Source organism: Rhinoderma darwinii, chromosome 8 (assembly GCF_050947455.1).
Source record: "Rhinoderma darwinii isolate aRhiDar2 chromosome 8, aRhiDar2.hap1, whole genome shotgun sequence".
Taxonomy (NCBI): Eukaryota; Metazoa; Chordata; class Amphibia; order Anura; family Rhinodermatidae; genus Rhinoderma; species Rhinoderma darwinii.
The window spans coordinates 5,388,790-5,407,948 of record NC_134694.1 but is presented as its reverse complement, the minus strand read 5'-3'; the positions used below and the strand labels follow the sequence as shown (position 1 = coordinate 5,407,948).

Here is a 19,159-nt window from a genome sequence, read left to right as displayed (position 1 = left end):
AACCCCCAGTGATCTGATCTTGATCAGTGGGGGTCCGAAAAATCCCATTAACAAGCCATGCAGATGTGTCTAGAGACAGACTTTTAGATTCTGGAATGTTACTATTCAGTGACTGAAATCCGAGATCTTGAAAATGATGAGGAATTAAAACAGAAGTATTTTAGTTGGCGAACGTTTCATTATACAATCATTCGTTTATATAAAAGTGGGGACCCACCATAAGAACGTGTCCTAACAGAACTGACAAGTGTTCGGCCGACAGCTATCGAGTATGTGGCCAGCCATGTCCATTTATTCATACATTACTCAGAAGAATAACCGAGGAATGGCAGAACACAGAGTTATAAGAAACAAATATGTTCCAAAATTTTTATTCCATGGGGAATTCAAGTATTTACTAAAGCAGACAAGTCCGGAGAGGTGACCGATCCGCTTTCATTTTACAGGCCATAGCCTCTCTAAAAACCCATCTATAGACCTGCATCGTCATGATCTAGGTCAGTGATCTGCTCACTGTGGCTTTCAGCTATTACAAAAGTTTAAACTACAACTCCCAGCATCCCTCAGAAATGCCAGTAACACTCCAGTGCAATCATTTTAATTTGCAGATGACAGTGAAAAACCCATAATTCAGAAAGCTTCAGTCTTCATCTACATTACCATGCAACGTACGGGCGCTTCACGGTTTGGTCCATTGTGTCCCAGATTTCAGCTTGTTATCTGAATGAGGTCATCTAACCACAGTAGACTGCTACTTAAAATGTAATGTAAATGTGCAGGAAATCTCATGTCTGCTCCGGATATGAAGATATGCAACATTTTTTTTTTCAAGTATTCATTTATCCCTTGGCAAAGGGTCCTAGTCACCACGCTGCAAAATAAATAGGTTGCGGAAATGTGTAGAGCATTTAGATATATAGAGCTGCCATTAGGGGGCAGCATGAGTCCACCCAGAATAATCACATTGAATCTTTTACGGACCCTCAGAAAAATGATGTCGATTCTGACACTGTAACGAACGAACATGCAGTGGACTAGGAACAGTCCTGCCATCGCTGTTACCTAATAAAAATGAATGAAGCAGAGGACAAAGCAGTGTAGTGACTTTTCCCATTTACTTCTAGTGGAATTTGGACCAAGGAGGATGAACATGTGGCAGGTCTCACATAACTAAAGTCGCTATCTAACCTCGGCCTTAAAAGGCTCGTCTACTGTAAATAAAGCGTAGACATTGTAGAGCAAAAAGTTCTGTAACTTTCTAATAAACTCCTTTTCAATTCCTTTTTTGAATGTGTTTAAATACAATTTTGAAGATCTCTGCTTGCTGTCAATGCATTGGAATAGTCTTGTTTATACCCAGATTTTAAAAAACCAGTACAGACCTAAGGCTGTGTTCACATCTACATTGGAGCCTCCGTTAGAAACCTCTGTCGCGGATCCGCCAAAAATTCCAGCCAAAATAGCGCAGCATGCAGCCCTATGACAGAAAAGAAAAAGAGAAATACCGACGCAGATGTGAACGGAGCCTAGAAGTCAGGAGAAGAGATTCGGTGATGGGGATAGGTGTCATTATTATAATATTCCTGGGTGACCTTTACTTCTGTACGTCTGACCCTGCTCCAGCTCGTCTGGTCTTGCAGCCTTGTACTTCGTATTATCAGCACAATTCTCCCGGTTATCTGCAGGCACAATCTGTGATCATGAGACGCAAATGTCAGCAGAACGGTCTCTGCAGTGCAGCTTGTATTCCCCACTGCAGGGTTGTAGGGGTAGAGTCTAACGCCTGGTGGTATCTTCAAGTATATTTGAGTTTATGCAGCATGACACCTTATATCAATATAAAACCTTTATAAATTCCTGCTACAATAAATATGAAATCCTAAAATAAGATCTTCAGCTGTTATATCTGATCCGGGGAAAGCTGGGTGACAACCACTATGGCCGACGTTACAGCTCCTTCAAAAGTAGAGCTTTTCCAAAGTCCTGAATGGCAAATTTGCCCAGCCATGGTAGTAAGGATGCTTTAGATTTATTACTACATAAGTAGGCAGAGTAGCGAGTTGAATTGTGCTTGTTTGCAACCATTTTTTTTGCCTTGCTCCAGTGCATCGAAAATCAAAAAGAAGCAACTTTGCAAATAGTTTTTAAAAATGTACTCCCATTTATGTCATATACAGTTCCTATGCAAAGCTCTGTGTCTCTATGGTTACAGACTACAAACAAAGCCTGTGTAGTCTGATCTTGCAGTTCTACCTTTTATCTGTCTATCTTCTATCAAAAATATGTTACCAAGAAGTAGTGGACAGATAGAAGGAAGTGTGACTGCAGGATCAGACTACACCTATGTGATAATCCCAACAACCGTGCCATCCCGTATACATATAATACTGCTGGAGGATGCGCTAGAACAGTTTTCCTTAGGCTGGGTTCACACCCCCTATTTACGGACGTAATTCTGACGTTTTAGCCTCGAATTACGTCCGAAAATACAACTCCAATGCGCCGGCAAACATCTGCCCATTCATTTGAATGGGTCTTACGATGTTCTGTGCCGACGGTCCTTTTTTTTACGCGTCGCTGTCAAATGACGGCGCATAAAAAAGACGCCCGCGTCAAAGAAGTGCCTGTCACTTCTTGAGACGTAATTGGAGCCATTTTCCATTGACTCCATGGAAAAACAGATCCAATTACGTCCGTAAAGGACGCAACGAAAAGCGCCTGCAATTGCCATTATGTCTGAATGTGCAGAGCTGTTTTCTCCTGAAAACAGCTCCGTGATTTCAGCCGTAACGGACGTGCACGTGTGAACATACCCTTAGAAGCCGCACAGGGAACGTTTTCTAAAACTGTTGTCACACAGCAATACAATGGTAGTTAACGTGTATGGCCTAATGCACATGGCCGTGCCCGTAATCACGGTCCGCGATTACGGGCATGGCCGGCCGCTGGTGGCTGCTAACAGCCGCCCGCATTTTTGGCCCGTGCTCCCATATAAACTATCTTTTGCGGAGGCCTTCTACGGCCCGGACACCTTCCCGTATATTTACGGGAAGGTGTCCGGGCCGTAGAAGGCCTCCGCAAAAGATAGTTTATATGGGAGCACGGGCCAAAAATGCGGGCGGCTGTTAGCAGCCACCAGCGGCCGGCCATGCCCGTAATCGCGTGTCTGTGGTCAATAGAAATGAATGGGTCCGTAATCGCGTACCAAAATTTAGGTACACCATTACGGACGAAATCTACGGTCGTGTGCATGAGGCCGTGTAGCCCTAGCCTAAAACTAACAGCCCAGGTACAGCATATGACTTCCAACAGACTTGTTAAATCTTTACACCATTTACCATTAAAGGCTCTTTGGGGTTTTATTCTTGCCAGAAAAATTTTCATGCTTTGCAGAATTTGTGAGAGCTCATTATTAATTAAACATGTTATATTTACTGGTGTCGATCACATTAGCCCATTACATAATCTAGTACGGCCGCTCTGCAAGTTAGACGAGGTGTATCTAAGCCTATCATGTGTGATACAGTCTGCAAAGGTAATGTATCCAAGTCTATCATGTGTAATACTGTCTGCTGAGCTGGTGTATCTAACCCTACATGTGACACGGTCTGCTAAACCAGTGTATCTAAGCCTCTCGTGTGTGTGATACTCTCTGCTGAGCTGCTGTATCAAATTCTACTGTGTGATACAGTCTCAGAGAAAGACACAGCTTTGCATCAGCAAGTTACATTTTCAAGGACAAATCTTCAAAACCTGTCGGGATCCCAGGAGATTATGGACAGATGGTGATGGTCACTATACATAGAAGTTACTATAGGAACCGAGCAGGACTCCAAATTTGCCCCCAGCATACCGCTGGCATGGTGTTGGCAGCAAATAGAGCAGTCTACACTCATACTGCAGGTGAGATAACTTTATATTGGGTTACTGTTTATCATATTGAACAGGCTGTGCTTTCATTATTTTTCTTTACAATATGGATTCAATTCCTGTTGGAAAAAAAGTTAGCACAGTATCTACATACCCTGGCCAAGTATCTACATACCCATCCGTGTGCTGTCCGTGTTTCACACATCAGTTACAAAGAAATGCAGAGAAATGTGAAAAACACACGCCACACGCAAAGAACACTGATGCCAATACGCCACGCACACGGACCTGTAAACGTAGGAAAAACGCTGCTTTTTTTACACGTGCAAAGCGGTCTGAATGTAGCCTTACAGTGCCTGTGAGACCTGATAGTGGGGAAGGTGGGACCTTAGATGACCAAGTGACAGTAAAAGAATTACCATGAGAGCGAATATGGCTGACCGGAGCTGCTAGACAGCTACTTCCTGTCCCAGAAACTGGCAAAATCATTTAGACTGTAGCGTAGCATCTCTATATGTGAATGGAAGTTCTTATTATGCATTACGGATCGATCAAGAGAGGAAGATTTGAGATGGGGACATTTCAGAATGTTGGGCTCCTTCAATAGGGAACTATTAACACATAGTATAGGGCCCCTATAATTTACATTAAAATCTGCCGTGCCTGAGAACATCATGACACGTGCTTCCAATGTGCGCTTCAGTGGTTTGGCTCTGGGAACTCCATTCTCCGCTCAGTTTATACACCTTGAATCACCCATATTGTGAAGATGACTGTAGTATAAAAAAAAAAGCTCCAAATTAGGCCCCAGGCACACGATTTTTTAATCCACAATTATGGATCCGTAATTGCGGATCAAAGTACGGATCCCTTAATTTCTATTGCCCACACGCACCTTCCCGTATATTTACGGGAATGCGTCTGGGCCGTGGGAAGCATGTGCAAAAATAGGACATGTCCTATTTTTTTATTTTACGGACCGTGCTCCTATACTTTATAATGGGAGCACGGCCTGCAAACGCGGGTGACTGCCTGCAGCCGTCCATGCCCATAATTAAGGACGGTGATTACGGCTATGGCTGTGTGCCGGGGGGCTTAAAGCGGCTCTGTCACCACATTATAAGTGTCCTGTCTCCTACATAATCTGATCGGCGCTGTAATGTAGAGAACAGCAGTGGTTTTTATTTTGAAAAACAATCATTTTTGAGCAAGTTATGAGCTAGTTTAGATTTATGCTAATGAGTTTCTCAATGGACAACTGGGCGTGTTTTTACTTTTTACCAACTGGGCGTTGTACAGAGGAGTGTATGAGGCTGACCAATCAGCGACCAATCAGCGTCCTGCACTTCTCATTGTTCCAGCCCAGTGTGATTGTGCAGTGAAAGAAGTAAACACGCCCAGTTGAGAAAAACACAAGACACGCCCAGTTGGAAATAAGAGAAAACACGCCCAGTTGTCCAGTAGAAAGGCTCATTTGCATAAATATAAAATTGCTCATAACTTGGCCAAAAAACAAAAAAAAAACGTTACTGTTATCTACATTGCAGCGCCGATCACATGCAATAGGAGATAGGGGTTTGATAATCTGGTGACAGAGCCTCTTTAAGCGGCAACCAGGCCCATACAAGGGATTATAAATCAATGTCAACACGACTTTAACTGGTTGCCCACACAGGACGAGTATGCTCGTCCTGAGCGGCGAGCACTTCGCGCATTAGGACGAGCATACTCATCCTGTGTGACAGCCGTCTGTGAGCGTGATCGAGAGCGGGGCAACGGCTGTAATACACAGCCACGGCCCCGCTCTGACAGCGGAGAGAAGAGAAACATCTTTTCTCCGCTGTTAACCCTTTGAATGCTGCGATGACAGCTGATCGCGGCGTTCAAAGAGGGGGGACTGCACATTGATCGCGTCACAGAAAATAACTGACGCGATCAAAGCCCACAACTCGTATGGCCAGACAGCCCAGGGTCCATTGAAGGACCCCAGGGCTGTCTGAACATATTTCCTGTTGTTAGGGCATACTGAGGTATGTCCTAACAACTGCCTGTGTACAATCAGTACATAGATCTATGCCAGTGCATTGCAGTTACAAAATAAAAATCAAAATGATAAATCCCTTTATGGGATTAAAAAAAAAAGTTAAATGAATGTAAAAAAAAATTATGATAAATAAATAAAAAGTAAAAAAAATACACACATTTTTTATAATAAAAAAACTTTTTCAAATATAAGTCCCAAAACATGAAATAATATAGACATATTTGGTATCGCCACGACCGTAACAACCTGTACAACAAATGTATAACATTATTTATGATGTATGGTGTAAAAAAAATAAAATATTAAAACTGCTGCGCAACTGCTTTTTTTCTGCATTTTCGCCAAAATAAAAATGTCTAGAAATTAAACGATAATGTATTTGTACCAAAAAATGGTACCTACATAAAGTACAACTCGTCCCGCAAAAAACAAAGTCTCATACAACTACATCGTACACAAAATAAAAGAGTTATGAGCGTCGGGATGCAAAGAGGGAAATGTAAAAAAAATTGCTCTGTCCTCAAGGCCAAAATTGGCCGTGTCCTTAAGGGGTTAAGCACGTACGGCTGTTATTATTAATAATAATTACCAATTATATCAGGAATCCTGATTTATGGGCAAATTCTGATCAACATACAAATTATTTTATTACATGCAGATGTTCTTTTTTTTTTCCCTGTCAGGCTTTATAGGTACAGTGTCATTTATCTAAAAGGGGTTGACCACTTGATGTAAAGTTGTGAACATTACTAATATACATTTATTTTGAATTCTGCCAAATTTCCAATATCTTCTGTTGCTGTTCTGTTACTCTGTCTGTGGTAGTTACAGCAGAGGAAGCGTGATCTCGTTGTAACCTGTCATTTGCCGCGTAATCTCGCGAGATCACGCTTCCTCTGCTGTAACTACCACAGACAGAGTAACGAAGTGCAGAGATTGTGAATAGACATCCCGTGGAATGTCTATTCACTGTCTAAACACTTCAGTATTGTTAATGTGTTAGTATAAGACAGCACATAAGGATCTAGCAGGATCACTATGTGCTGTGTAAATGAATGGAGAGGAGTGCATGAGGCTGATTGGTCACTGATTGGTCAGCGTCATACACTCCTCTGTACAACGCCCACTTGGTCTAAAGTAAAAACACGCCCACTTGGGCATTAAGCAACTCATTTGCATAAATCTAAAAATCGCTAATAAAGTGGTGAAAATAGATTGTTTTCTAAAATAAAAAGCATTACTGTCACCCACATTACAGCGCCCATCTCCTTATGTAGGAGACAGGGCACTTATATTGTGGTGACAGAGACTCTTTAAGTATCCCCAAATAAAAAAATACGGTGGTGTGCATGGGGCCTTACTCCAAGAGAACCACTAGGGACAGACTCTGAAATACTCCGCTATTGTTGACCTCTAATGCCAACGTTCCCAATTACACATGCAAATATCTAAGTGTCTGCAAACATTTATAGAAAGTGGAAATCCTACCTGATGTGCGCCAAACCGAGGCAATAGTAGAAAGCCCGGCCCCAGCCTGTATCCTCAGATTCTCTGTCCTGTATGGAGCATCACACGCATGATATAGTTGTAAGAATTGGTAGAGGTAACGGGGAGGTGCCTGAAATTCTTCTTGAAGCCGCTGGAAAGATATAAAATGATTATCAGATAGTAACGGAGGCAGCTCAGTAATACGTAATGACTTCCAGACATCAGATCCGCCCAGCAAATTCTTCCCATACAGGAGAATATTCTGTACAGCCCTCAACGCCTCTCAGTTGTTTGATCTTACACCATTTCTTATGTAGAAGTGATGGGTCCTGTTCACACTGAGTTTTTTTGCAGACAGGAAAAAAATCGGCCTCAAAATTCCTGAAGGACTTTTGAGGCAGATTTTGACCTGCCTCCAATTTATTGCCACGATTTTCGCTGTGTTTTTCCACCCACGGCCATTGAGGGCCGCGGGCAAAAAACACAACGAAAAACGCTTTTTCTGCCTCCCATTGATTTCAATGGGAGATCAGAGGCGTAACCACGGCAAGAAAGAGCATGCCGCTTGCCTCGGACGGTTTTTGGCGCTGATTCCAACACAGTTTCCGCAACAAAATCAGCGTAAAAAAACTCAGTGTGAACAGGGCCTTAGGGCCGGTGGCCTAGTGCTCCCAACAGTAAAGGGGTTCCCCAGGACTTTTGTATTGATGGCCTATTCTTATGATGGATCATCAATATCAGATTGGTGGGAGTCTGACTCCTGGCACCCCCACCAATCAGCTGACTGGAGGGGCCGCAGCATTCGTTGCCGTACACTTCCGTAGCGGATGTGCCTGGGATTGCAGCTCAGTCACTTGTACTTTCTACTGAAGTAGATGATGGCGCTGTAATGTAGGTGACAGTAATGCTTTTTATTTTGAAAAACGATCTATTTTAAACCACTTAATGAGCGATTTTTAGCTTTATGCTAATGAGTTTCTTAATGCCCAACTGGGCGTGTTTTACTTTATACCAAGTGGGCGTTGTACAGAGGAGTGTATGACGCTGACCAATCAGTGACCAATCAGCGTCATACACTTCTCTCCATTCATTTACACAGCAAGGCAAGCGTAATCTCGTTTGAAATGACAGGGTACATCGTAATCTCACGAGATTACGCTTGCCTTGCTGGAATCTCACAGAAGTGACAGGATTCTGAATAAACATCCCGTCCTGGCTGGAGGTAATGTATATTCACTGTCCGGACACTGTAGTAATGTTAGTGTTTGTGTATGTAGCTGCACATAGCGATATATCTATATCGCTAGTGCAGTGTAAATGAATGGAGAGAAGTGTATGACGCTGATTGGTCACTGATTGGTCAGCGTCATACACTCCTCTGTACAACGCCCACTTGGTTAAAAGTAAAACACGCCCAGTTGGGCATTAAGAAACTCATTAGCATAAATCTAAAAATCGCTCATAAAGTGGTTTAAAATGATCGTTTTTCTAAATAAAAAGCATTACTGTCACCTACATTACAGCGCCGATCTCCTTATATAGGGGACAGGGCACTTATAATGTGGTGACAGAGCCTCTTTAACGTGTATGCTGGGAAAAGTGCCCGACGTATACGTTAAACGTAGGCTATGACGGAAACCTAATGGCATCTGTTTAACGGATACGTCATAAACCCTCATAACCCTTTTCACGACGTATACGTTAAACAGATACCGTTATAGCCAATGGGTGATGGATGCCACTGTCAGGGTATGTTCACACACTTAACAAAAAACGGCTGAAAATACGGAGCGGTTTGAGGGGAAACCGCTCCTGATTTTCAGCCGTTTTTTTTAAGCAACTTGCGTTTTTTGCAGCGTTTTTTTACGGACGTTTTTTGGAGCTGTTATTCAAAAACGGCTCCAAAAACGGCTCAAGAAGTGAGATGCACTTCTTTTTAAGAGGCGTTTTTATACGCGGCCATTTTTGAAAAACGGCCGCATAAAAAACACCCCGTGGGAACGGAACGCCGTTTTTCCCATTGAAATCAATGGTCAGATGTTTGGAGGCGTTCAGCCCCGGCGTTTTTAGCCGTTTTTCGGGGCGTTTATGGCCTGAAAAACGTCTAAAAATAGCCCGTGTGAACATCCGTTTAACGTATCCATGACCTATACGCTATAATGGCATCCGTTAAACGTATACGTCACCCATTGGCTACCATGTTATAAACCGTATACGTTTTTTACTGGATGTCACAGCATAGTCTACTACGCTATTCTATCCCTTTTTTTCTTTCGCGTTACAGTAACATACGCCGGCCACAGACGATCTTTCGGCCTCCGTCTGACATTGAAGCTCCACGGACGCGTTTAGCGTGCACTTTAGGAGCGATCCCGACATGCACACTAAACGTAAACAAAAAACGTAATGGGAACAGCGACGAAACCAGCGACAATTTAGGAATTTTCATAACGTGCGGCGCAGTCTTGTTCCGATTTTAGAGCGCGCAGCCGAATTGTGATAAAGGAATATTCTGGTTTCGGCAAATAAATGCGATCCTTCCAATAAATTCTCCTTATCAATCCTTCCATGTATTCAAGATCTCTGCTTGCTGTCGTTCAATAGGAATTGTCATTATTTACGTAGGCGCATGGTACGTTACAAAACACACCTCTGATAACCGTACTGAACCGCCATGTTGGGACGTGGTGGAATTTGCAAATTCGCAGCACAATTTGTGCCGAAATCCACGCCGGAAAAAGTCTTGTACGTGTGAACTTAACCCAACGCCTCGTCCACAGGTTGGACCCCCGATTGGGCGATTATGCCCATGGCCGCACGTATGACGTAACTCGCCATTAAATCCTCTGGGAGGTCATGTGTTTGGCGATATTATTGGTGGTAACGTTAACGCCAAATCCTACACAAAAAAACGGCAGATTTTTTTTTACGTTTAAAGATAATTATTACGTTTCGGTCTCTATAATAATTTTTTTCCCCTTTGACATCAATTGGAAAGGCGCAAAATCCTCAACTACGTCGGGTTTAGAGGGATTGTCCGGTTTCAGCAAATCAAGGCTATGACGTGAGCGATTTTATCTGGACCATTTCCTTTTCCCGCTTGTTGTTGTTAAGCGCCAAGATGGCGGCCAATACAACCGAGGTCGATTTTGAAGCATGGCCGATAAATCTAACCAGAGGAAACGGCTTTGTTCGGTCGGACGCTATAGTTTTGTTACCATTGACACACGCTTTTCTGAAATGAGCGCACGTATTTTTATTAATACCATTTTGAAGATTCTGCCAAATTGACACCATTTCTTGTCCCCCTCAGGTGACATTATTCTGCATACTGAACAACATGAGGAAATTATATAAATTCCTTGATAAATATTCCTATAGGAACCGCTGTTAAACTATAATAACGTCGTCCTCCATATAATTTACCTCACAGAATACCAAGACCGTCGTCGATTCCTGAGGTAAAATGCGCGCCACTAGTCTGAGCATGCGCAGATCGCTGCTGCTGCTGCTCCCTCCCGACCTGTGCGCGTGCCCGCTTCCTTCTGTCAGTGATTGCTTCGGCCGGGGACACGATGCAGCCTCTCCCCGGATCAGCCTGAGACATGGGGGGATCTAGTGGATCGGGAGGGATCCCTTTGGGGACCGCCGTGTGCTGCTGTCTGCTGCTTCTGACGATGTGCACTGGAAGCCCAGGTGAGAGACACCAGAGTGGGCGGCATGGATGAGGCAGGTGTCATTATTATAATGTACTGATGTGTAATATGGGCAGGGGGCCGCGGGGATTGATTTTTTTTTTTGCATTGTAATATATGGGTGTGTTTTATTATTGTGTATCTGCCTGTATAATGTATCCATATGTTTATATCATGTATAATGTGTGTATTGTATGTTTAGAAATATCTTTTTTGTTGCATATAATGTGTTTTATGTGTAATGTATTTGTGTTTGTATATGTAATGTGTGTGTTTGTAATGTGTGTGTTTGTATATGTGAGTGTGTTTGTGTGTATAGATGTGATGTGTGTGTGTGTATAGATGTGATGTGTGTGTGTGTGTATAGATGTGATGTGTGTGTGTGTGTGTGTGTGTATAGATGTGATGTGTGTGTGTATAGATGTGATGTGTGCGTGTATAGATGTGATGTGTGTGTGTGTGTGTGTGTATGGATGTGATGTGTGTGTGTGTATAGATGTGATGTGTGTGTGTGTGTGTGTATAGATGTGATGTGTGTCTATAGATGTGATGTGTGCGTGTATAGATGTGATGTGTGTGTGTGTGTGTGTATAGATGTGATGTGTGTGTATAGATGTGATGTGTGTGTATAGATGTGATGTGTGTGTATAGATGTGATGTGTGTGTGTGTATAGATGTGATGTGTGTGTATAGATGTGATGTGTGTGTATAGATGTGATGTGTGTGTATAGATGTGATGTGTGTGTGTGTGTGTGTGTATAGATGTGATGTGTGTGTGTGTATATATGTGATGTGGTGTGTGTGTGTGTGTGTGTGTGTGTGTGTATAGATGTGATGTGTGTGTATAGATGTGATGTGTGTGTGTGTATATATGTGATGTGATGTGTATAGATGTGGTGTGTATAGATGTGATGTGTGTGTATATATGTGGTGTGTGTGTGTGTGTGTGTGTATAGATATATATATGTGGTGTGTGTGTGTGTGTGTATATATGTGGTGTGTGTGTGTGTATATATGTGGTGTGTGTGTGTGTATAGATGTGGTGTGTGTGTGTGTGTATATATGTGGTGTGTGTGTATAAATAGATGTGATGTGTATAGATGTGGTGTGTGTGTATAAATAGATGTGATGTGTATAGATGTGATGTGTGTGTGTGTATAGATATATATATATGTGATGTGTGTATACATATGTGTAACGCATTCGCGTGTGTGTATTTGTCATATTTTTTTGTTTTTTTTTAGATATATAGATTTAAAAAAAACATTACAAACCTACACACAGACGTATAACCACTCATACAAAATAAATACATAAAATATCTGCGTATATAATGTCTATACGATCCTGTCTTTCTGGCGTCCCCCCCCCCCCCTTTCTTGTTACTCACATATGTTATGACGCTATATACGTAGCCCCAGCGTGGCGGCCTGCTAAGAAGTTTGTGGAACAGGGTGGGGTCCGGGTCCCTTTAATCTCCAGCAGTCGGACCCCCACCGACCGATAAGACATTGACGGCCTATCTAATCTATATTTACCGCTTTAACGTAAGATTAGGATAATATTTTGTAACTTGTATCAGCGCAGAGATAAGATCATCAATTTAAGCGGGGATTGGCCTATATGCAAAAGACTTCCTGTCAGTGGCTGATAACAGAGACTAATAGCGTGTGTTTGTCGCTGTAAATACGTTGCGTAACATAGAAAGATCCATTTACGCAGCCAAATGATCCATACAATGTCGCCATCAGTGAACGCTTGGCCCGCGTAGACGATCGCTTAGGCTGCGCTGGTAACCTGGCCGATCGATAGGCCCCCCTTTGGCGCAATGGGGGGCGTCTCATTACACTGAAGGGGAGACGCGACTCAGAAATTGTGCACCGTCGCCAACCCTTTCCATTCGTCCTTTATTATTGTATTGCATATATCGCCGACATACTCTGCAGATTGTCGCCATTCGCGTCAGTTCCTGTCTCCTACGGGGGCGCCAAATCTGTGGCTCTTGTCTGCAGGGCGACCGGTGACCGTGCATTATACGGCTGTCCCATTGATTTCAGCGGGTGCCATGTTCCGCTCAATAGCGGCTGATGACTGGAGGGGTCCCGGCCGCAGCTTTTGCCCCTGTGATCTGATCAGGCCGGGACCGCCGGTTGGCTTGCCGCCATGTTAGTTGGAGCAATTGGCTTGGAAATGAGTCAGAGGGCGCAGAACCTGTTCTCACCGTGTTATTATAACCGCGTGTCCCGACTGTTTATTTAGCTGGCACGGACATGTTACTCTGGGTTTCCCCAGTCCCGGCTCATTTTCTGTGTCCGGAAAGGTTTGTTTTTTCCTGCTCCCCACCCCCGTCCCTGCAGCTTCCTTGTGTTTTGTTCTGCAGTGGATTATTATTAGAGTAAGTTCACACACGGCCCATTTTGTTGCAGAAATCCATGCACCTGCTGCAAAAACATCCCCATTCAGATGTATGGAACTGACTGCACCCCAACTGCGAGTCAGTGCCGCTAATAATATGGCTGCCCATGCATGGTACCGCCTGTATTCGCTATGGGCGCATTCTGTCCAGCATAGGTCTTGGCGCTGGAGGAGTGCACCACAGTGAAAATGAGGATTAACAATGACTAGATAACGCCCTGCCCTGTTCACACTGAGTTTTTTGGCACTGATTTCGATGCGGAAACCACGTAGCAATAAGCGAGAAACCGTCCAAAATTTTTTTCAGCCGCTCGCGAGAAAAAAAGGTGGCATGCCCTATATTGCCGCGGCTCCACCAAAGATCTATTGAAATCAATGGGAAGCAGAAAAAAAAACAGCGGCGCTCGTTTCTGAGCGTTTTTCGTGGCGTGTTTTGCCAGCAGTCCTTACATTATCTTCAGTGGTTGCCGGCAAAAAGCGCAGGCAAGTCAAAATCTGCCTCAAAATTCCTGAAGGAATTCTGAGGCCGATTTTTTTTTGTAATTTTTTTTTTTCTGCCTGCAAAAACTCAGTGTGAACAGGACCTAATGGGGGACTATCGGCAGTAGAAGGGCCCCACTATGCCCCGAGGAGAGGTACCCAGATGACCCTTATGATGCCAACGCTGTGCTAAAAACCTATATAGTAACATGCATGACGTTCGGTGATCTCTCTCGGCCTATCACCAAGAAGGATTTGTTCTCTTATGTACAGCGCCCCTCCCTGGTAGTTTGGGGGTAGTTCGCTGGCATGGTGTACCCGGTGTGGGCTCATCTTCTCCCAGTACGTGAATCTATCCCACGGCCTGGCATGGCGGCATTGTTATGTTGTTCTCTCACGGGCTGCGGCTGAACCGTTAGTCACGGGCCGTCAGGTTTGAGGGCTTTTTCTTTTCTGCGGCTTTATAAATGAGCGCTGGAATCTCGCCGTCTCCATGTTCCTTCCTGTCTAACATCAGTCCATTGTCTCAGCGTAAATTGGCATTTTCCCTTGTTCCTTTGCATGATGTTATAAACGCTGGCAGCGCCCGTGTTATTGGAAGGACAGAAATCGATCTGAAAATCTTCTAGCAAGACCCAAAAAAATCAAAAACTCCCCTCTAAATACAAGTCCTTGCATCGTCCTCTTCTACTAAATCATTTCTTAGTTCTAGCTATAGGAAAGAAGGGTGACAACCAATATGACTGCCAATATAGTACCCACTGTGGTTGTCACCCAGCTTTCCCAGTCTCCGGAAAGGCAAATCATGCAGAGATATTTCCCCTGCTTAAAGGCGATGTACACTTTTTCCACCTAATTTTTTATATCGCTTCAATGCATCTAAACCCAAAAAATGAAGCAACTTTGCAAATACTGTAGATTACAAACCCTTTTTGTGTACATGGCCCCTCTGCAGGCTTTTGTGTCTCCATGGTTACAGACTACAATAAAACTGTGTAGTCTGATCCTGCAGTCATGTGTTATTTCCTTCAGTACTGAAGATAGGTTATGAAGAATCGGGGCAGATGGAAAGGAATAATAGGTGACAGGGTCAGACTACACTGGGTTTAATTGTAGTCTGTAACCATGGAGACACATAGGTATGTGTAGGAGCTGTATACAGAAATCCATTGGGATTTTTCAGGGATTTTTCCATTGGGATTTTTAAGCAAAACTAGAAAAATAAATGGTTGCAAAGTTTCAGAAAAGCTGAGTCACCACCCTTCTACAATGGCAGCCATATTGGTTGTCACCCAGCTTTCCCAAATACAGATATAAGGGCTGGTGGCGTCCACGTTGGCCGGATCCAGCACTAGGATATCTGTTCTTTGCCTTTTTGATAACAGATCTTTTGGAGATATCCAGTTTAACCCCTTCAAGACTGCGCCTGTTTTGGCCTTGTGGACACAGCCAATTTTTGCAAATCTGACTTGTTACTTTATGTGGTAATAACTCCGGAATGCGTTTTACCTTTCCAAGCGATTCTGAGATTGTTTTCTCGTGACACGTTGTACTTTCTCTGCTTTTTTCTAAATTTTAATGTATCTGCTTCTAAAACAGATCCTAATACCACACACAATAGTTACTAGTTAACATCCCCCACATGTCTACTTTGTTTGCATCGTTTTTTGATCATTCTTTTATTTTTCTAGGACGTTACGAGGCTCAGAACTTTAGCTGCAATTTCTCACATTTTCAAGAAAATTTCAAAAGGCTATTTTTTCAGGGACCAGTTCAGTTGTGAAGCGGCTTTGAGGGCCTTATATATTAGAAAGTCCCCATAAATCACCCCATTTTAAAAACTGCACCCCTCAAAGTATCCAAAACAGCATTCAGAAAGTTTCTTAACCCTTTAGGCATTTCACAGGAAATAATACCGTTTTTTTCTATAACGCAGAAGGTTTTACCAGAGAAACTCAACTCAATATTTATTGCCCGGATTCTGTAGTTTATAGAAATATCCCACATGTGGCCCTAGTGTGGAAATGGACAAACACCGGCCTCAGAAGCAAAGGAGCACCCAGTGGATTTTAGGGCCTCTATTTTATTAGAATATATTTTAGGCACCTTGTCAGGTTTGAAGAGGTCTTGTGGTGCCAAAACAGTGGAAACTCTCCAAAAGTGACCCCATTTTGGAAACTGCACCCCTGAAGGCATTTTATTAAGGGGTGTAGTGAGCATTTTGACCACACAGGTTTTTTTTTTCTATTCGAAATGAATGCTCAGTGGATGGTGCAAAGTGAAAATTGCAAATTTCCACAGGTATATGCCAATTTAGTGCACAATCTGTTGTGCCCAGTTCGTGCCATTGAAGACAAATACCTCAAACTGTTATGCGGGTTCTCCCGGGGTTGGGGGATGCCATATATGTGGACATAAACTGCTGTTTGGGCACGCTGCAGGGCTCAGAAGGCGGGAGCGCCATTTTGCTTAGTGATAGTTTTTGTTTGTGGTATTGCCAGTATTTCAGTTTATAATGTGGGGGGATATGTAATCTGTGCGGAGAACATCAAGGCATAATAAGAGGGTATAATAATGGGGTAAATAAATAATATTTCATAGATCTGTGGCCGGTGTCGCGCTGATAAATGGTGCCAGATGTTACCCACTTTTGGACACTCTGCACATTTTGCGTCGCCATATTCTGAGAGCCAGAACTTCTTTATTTTTTCTTCACCGGAGCCGTGTGAGGGCTTATTTGTTGCGTTGCAATCGGTAGATTTCATTGGTACCATTTTGGGGTACATGCGATTTTTTTTTTTTTTTTTTGATTTTTTTTGGCAAGCAAGGTGACCAAAAACCAGCAATTCTGATGTTTTTTATTCTTTTTTTTGTTTTTTTACGGCGTTCGCCATGCGCTATGAATGACAATTTTACGTTATTCTGCGGGTCGGTACGATTACGGCGATACCATATATATATGTTTTTTCTTATGCTTTGCAGCGTCTGCACGATAAAATCTCTTTTGTTTCATATAATTTTATTTTTGGTGTCGCCGTATTCTGAGAGCCATAACTTTTTTATTTTTCCGTCAAAAATGCTATGGGAAGGCTTATTTTTTGCGGGACGGGCTGCAGTTTTTAATGGTATAATTTTGGGGTAGTGACTAACAAACAGCCATTCTGGAATAGTTTTTTATTTAATTTTTATACAGTGTTCACCGTGCGGGTAAAATAGCGTGATATTTTTATATTTCGAGTCGTTACGGACGCGGTGATACCACATATGTGTACTTTTTTTAATGTTTTTCCCTATAATATAAGACTTCTTATAGGAAAAAAGGCTGTTATTTTTTAACATGAAACTTATTTATTTATTATTTTTACAACATTTTTATTAACTTGTTTTAACTTTTTTTTTTTTGTCCCACTGGGGAACTTGAAGACATGAAGCCCTGATCGCTATTCTAATACACAGCACTACCTACATAGTGCAGTGTATTAGAGCTGTCAGCTATTCTCTGACAGCAAGCCTGTTAGGCTTTGCCTCCCGGCGGGGCCTAATAGGCTTCCGTACTAGGAAGCGATTGTTCGTCTACGGTTGCCATACCAACTATCGGAACACCCGCGGGTGCCGATGGTTGCCATTAGCAACCATAGGGTGCGATCTAAGGGGCTAATCGGCCGGATCGGAGCCTAGCACGATGTCAGCTGTGACAAACAGCTGACACCCGCGCCCGTGGCAACCATCATGGTTGCCGACAGGCTAGAAGACACTTTGATGCAGCGATTGCTTTGATCGCTGCATCTAAGGAGTTAATCGGCCGGATCGGAGCCTAGCTCCGATCCTGGCCGTTACAGCGGGGTGTCGGACAGGTGATACCCGGTGGTGATGGCTCTGGCTCAGCTTCTGAGCCAGCGCCATCACATACACCTTCTCAGGGAGCTGTGATTGGTCAGTCGGCTGTGACTGACCAATCACAGCAATTGCCGGCCGGGGACCGCTGTGATTGGTCCCCTGCCATCTTACTGTGCCGATCAACTGTCATAAACAGTTGACGGCACAGTTCTGTCACCCTGTCCTTCGGTGCCTTAAAGCACTTCAATACAGGACGTACCGGTGCGTCCTGGTGCGGTAAGGGGTTAATAATAGCTGCTGCCTAAACGCCAGATACGCCACGTGACTGCGCCGACATTTCTAGCTTCGTATTTACTCCCGTCTAGATCTGCTGCTGTTGCTTCACGCGGTTTCTGGACACGTATAACCATGTTGATGTCTGGTATCCAAGGGTGACGGCCGCGGACAGAGCGGCGGGGTCTAGATGCTTTCACCCTACAGGTTTCCTAAACACAGCGTTTCTCAGAGTTTATGACCGGTTGATAATCCAGAATATCTCATAATCCGGCACTGAACAGGTCCCATTGGTACGGATTAAAGGAATTTTCTTGTATTCTTGTACTCTGGGTGAGTCTGAGTTGCGTTTTATTTTGGTTGCAATATTTGACGCGTTTCTCATCCGTTCACGGGCCGGTACACGCCTTATAGATGGACCGGGGCAGTAGTAAGGGAAAGGCCTCCCCACCTGGTGCCGGCCTCTCCCTGTAGGGATTCCTCCTAACCAGTCCAACCTGTCCGTCCCCTTGTGTCTCTTTTATTATTATTACTGCGCTGCTGTTTCTGTTGTTTACATAAAATCTCCAAGGACGCGTTACTTTTACACACGAGGGTTCGATATGTGACATTTCTGACATTCCTGTAGGGTCACCGGTCACTTCTCCCCCGAGCAGAATTGCCGTATCTAAGGAAACCGCTGTACACAGAACGCATTTAAACGGACCATATCGCAATATTCTCACCCATTTGCAGCACGGTTGTTCCCTGTTATCAGCCATTTCAGGCTGAAGAGAGGATGCCTGTAGGACAGGCGTTTGTTATCTATTGTTCCCTGTTATCAGACATTTGAGGCTGAGGAAAGGCTTATTGTAGGACAGGCATATACAATCTGTTGCTCTCTGTTATCAGCCATTTCTGGCTGGGTGGAGGATGATTGTGGGACAGGCATATACAATCTGTTGCTCTCTGTTATCGGCCATTTCTGGCAGGTTGGAGGATGATTGTAGGACAGGCGTATACAATCTGTTGCTCTCTGTTATCAGCCATTTCTGGCTGGATAGATTCTGATTGTAGT

At 43.5% G+C, this 19,159-nt stretch overlaps 1 protein-coding gene and 1 long non-coding RNA gene across 5 annotated transcripts in view; one reads left to right on the top strand and one right to left on the bottom strand.

Annotated features, from left to right (window-relative positions):
• Positions 1-520: 520 nt before the first annotated feature.
• On the bottom strand, positions 521-11,088 carry LOC142659047 (uncharacterized). 2 transcript variants are annotated; one of them, XR_012850258.1, is made up of 4 exons: positions 10,829-11,088; positions 7,403-7,553; positions 1,383-1,477; positions 521-871 (listed from the first exon to the last, which is right to left on the bottom strand). It is a non-coding gene; the product is annotated as an uncharacterized LOC142659047 (long non-coding RNA). The 2 variants fall into 2 exon arrangements; XR_012850259.1 differs by lacking the exon at positions 1,383-1,477.
• The window catches only part of NPDC1 (neural proliferation, differentiation and control 1), a 53,919-nt gene continuing 38,605 nt past the window's right edge, over positions 3,846-19,159 (top strand). Inside the window, exon 1 of one of the 3 annotated variants that reach the window (XM_075834759.1) lies at positions 3,846-3,903. In XM_075834759.1, the coding sequence (XP_075690874.1) occupies positions 3,861-3,903 (43 nt within the window). In that variant the 5' untranslated portion in view covers positions 3,846-3,860. Of the gene's footprint in view, positions 3,904-10,927; positions 11,099-19,159 lie in introns of those variants that run through there. The other 2 variants (XM_075834757.1, XM_075834758.1) reach the window with 2 other exon arrangements.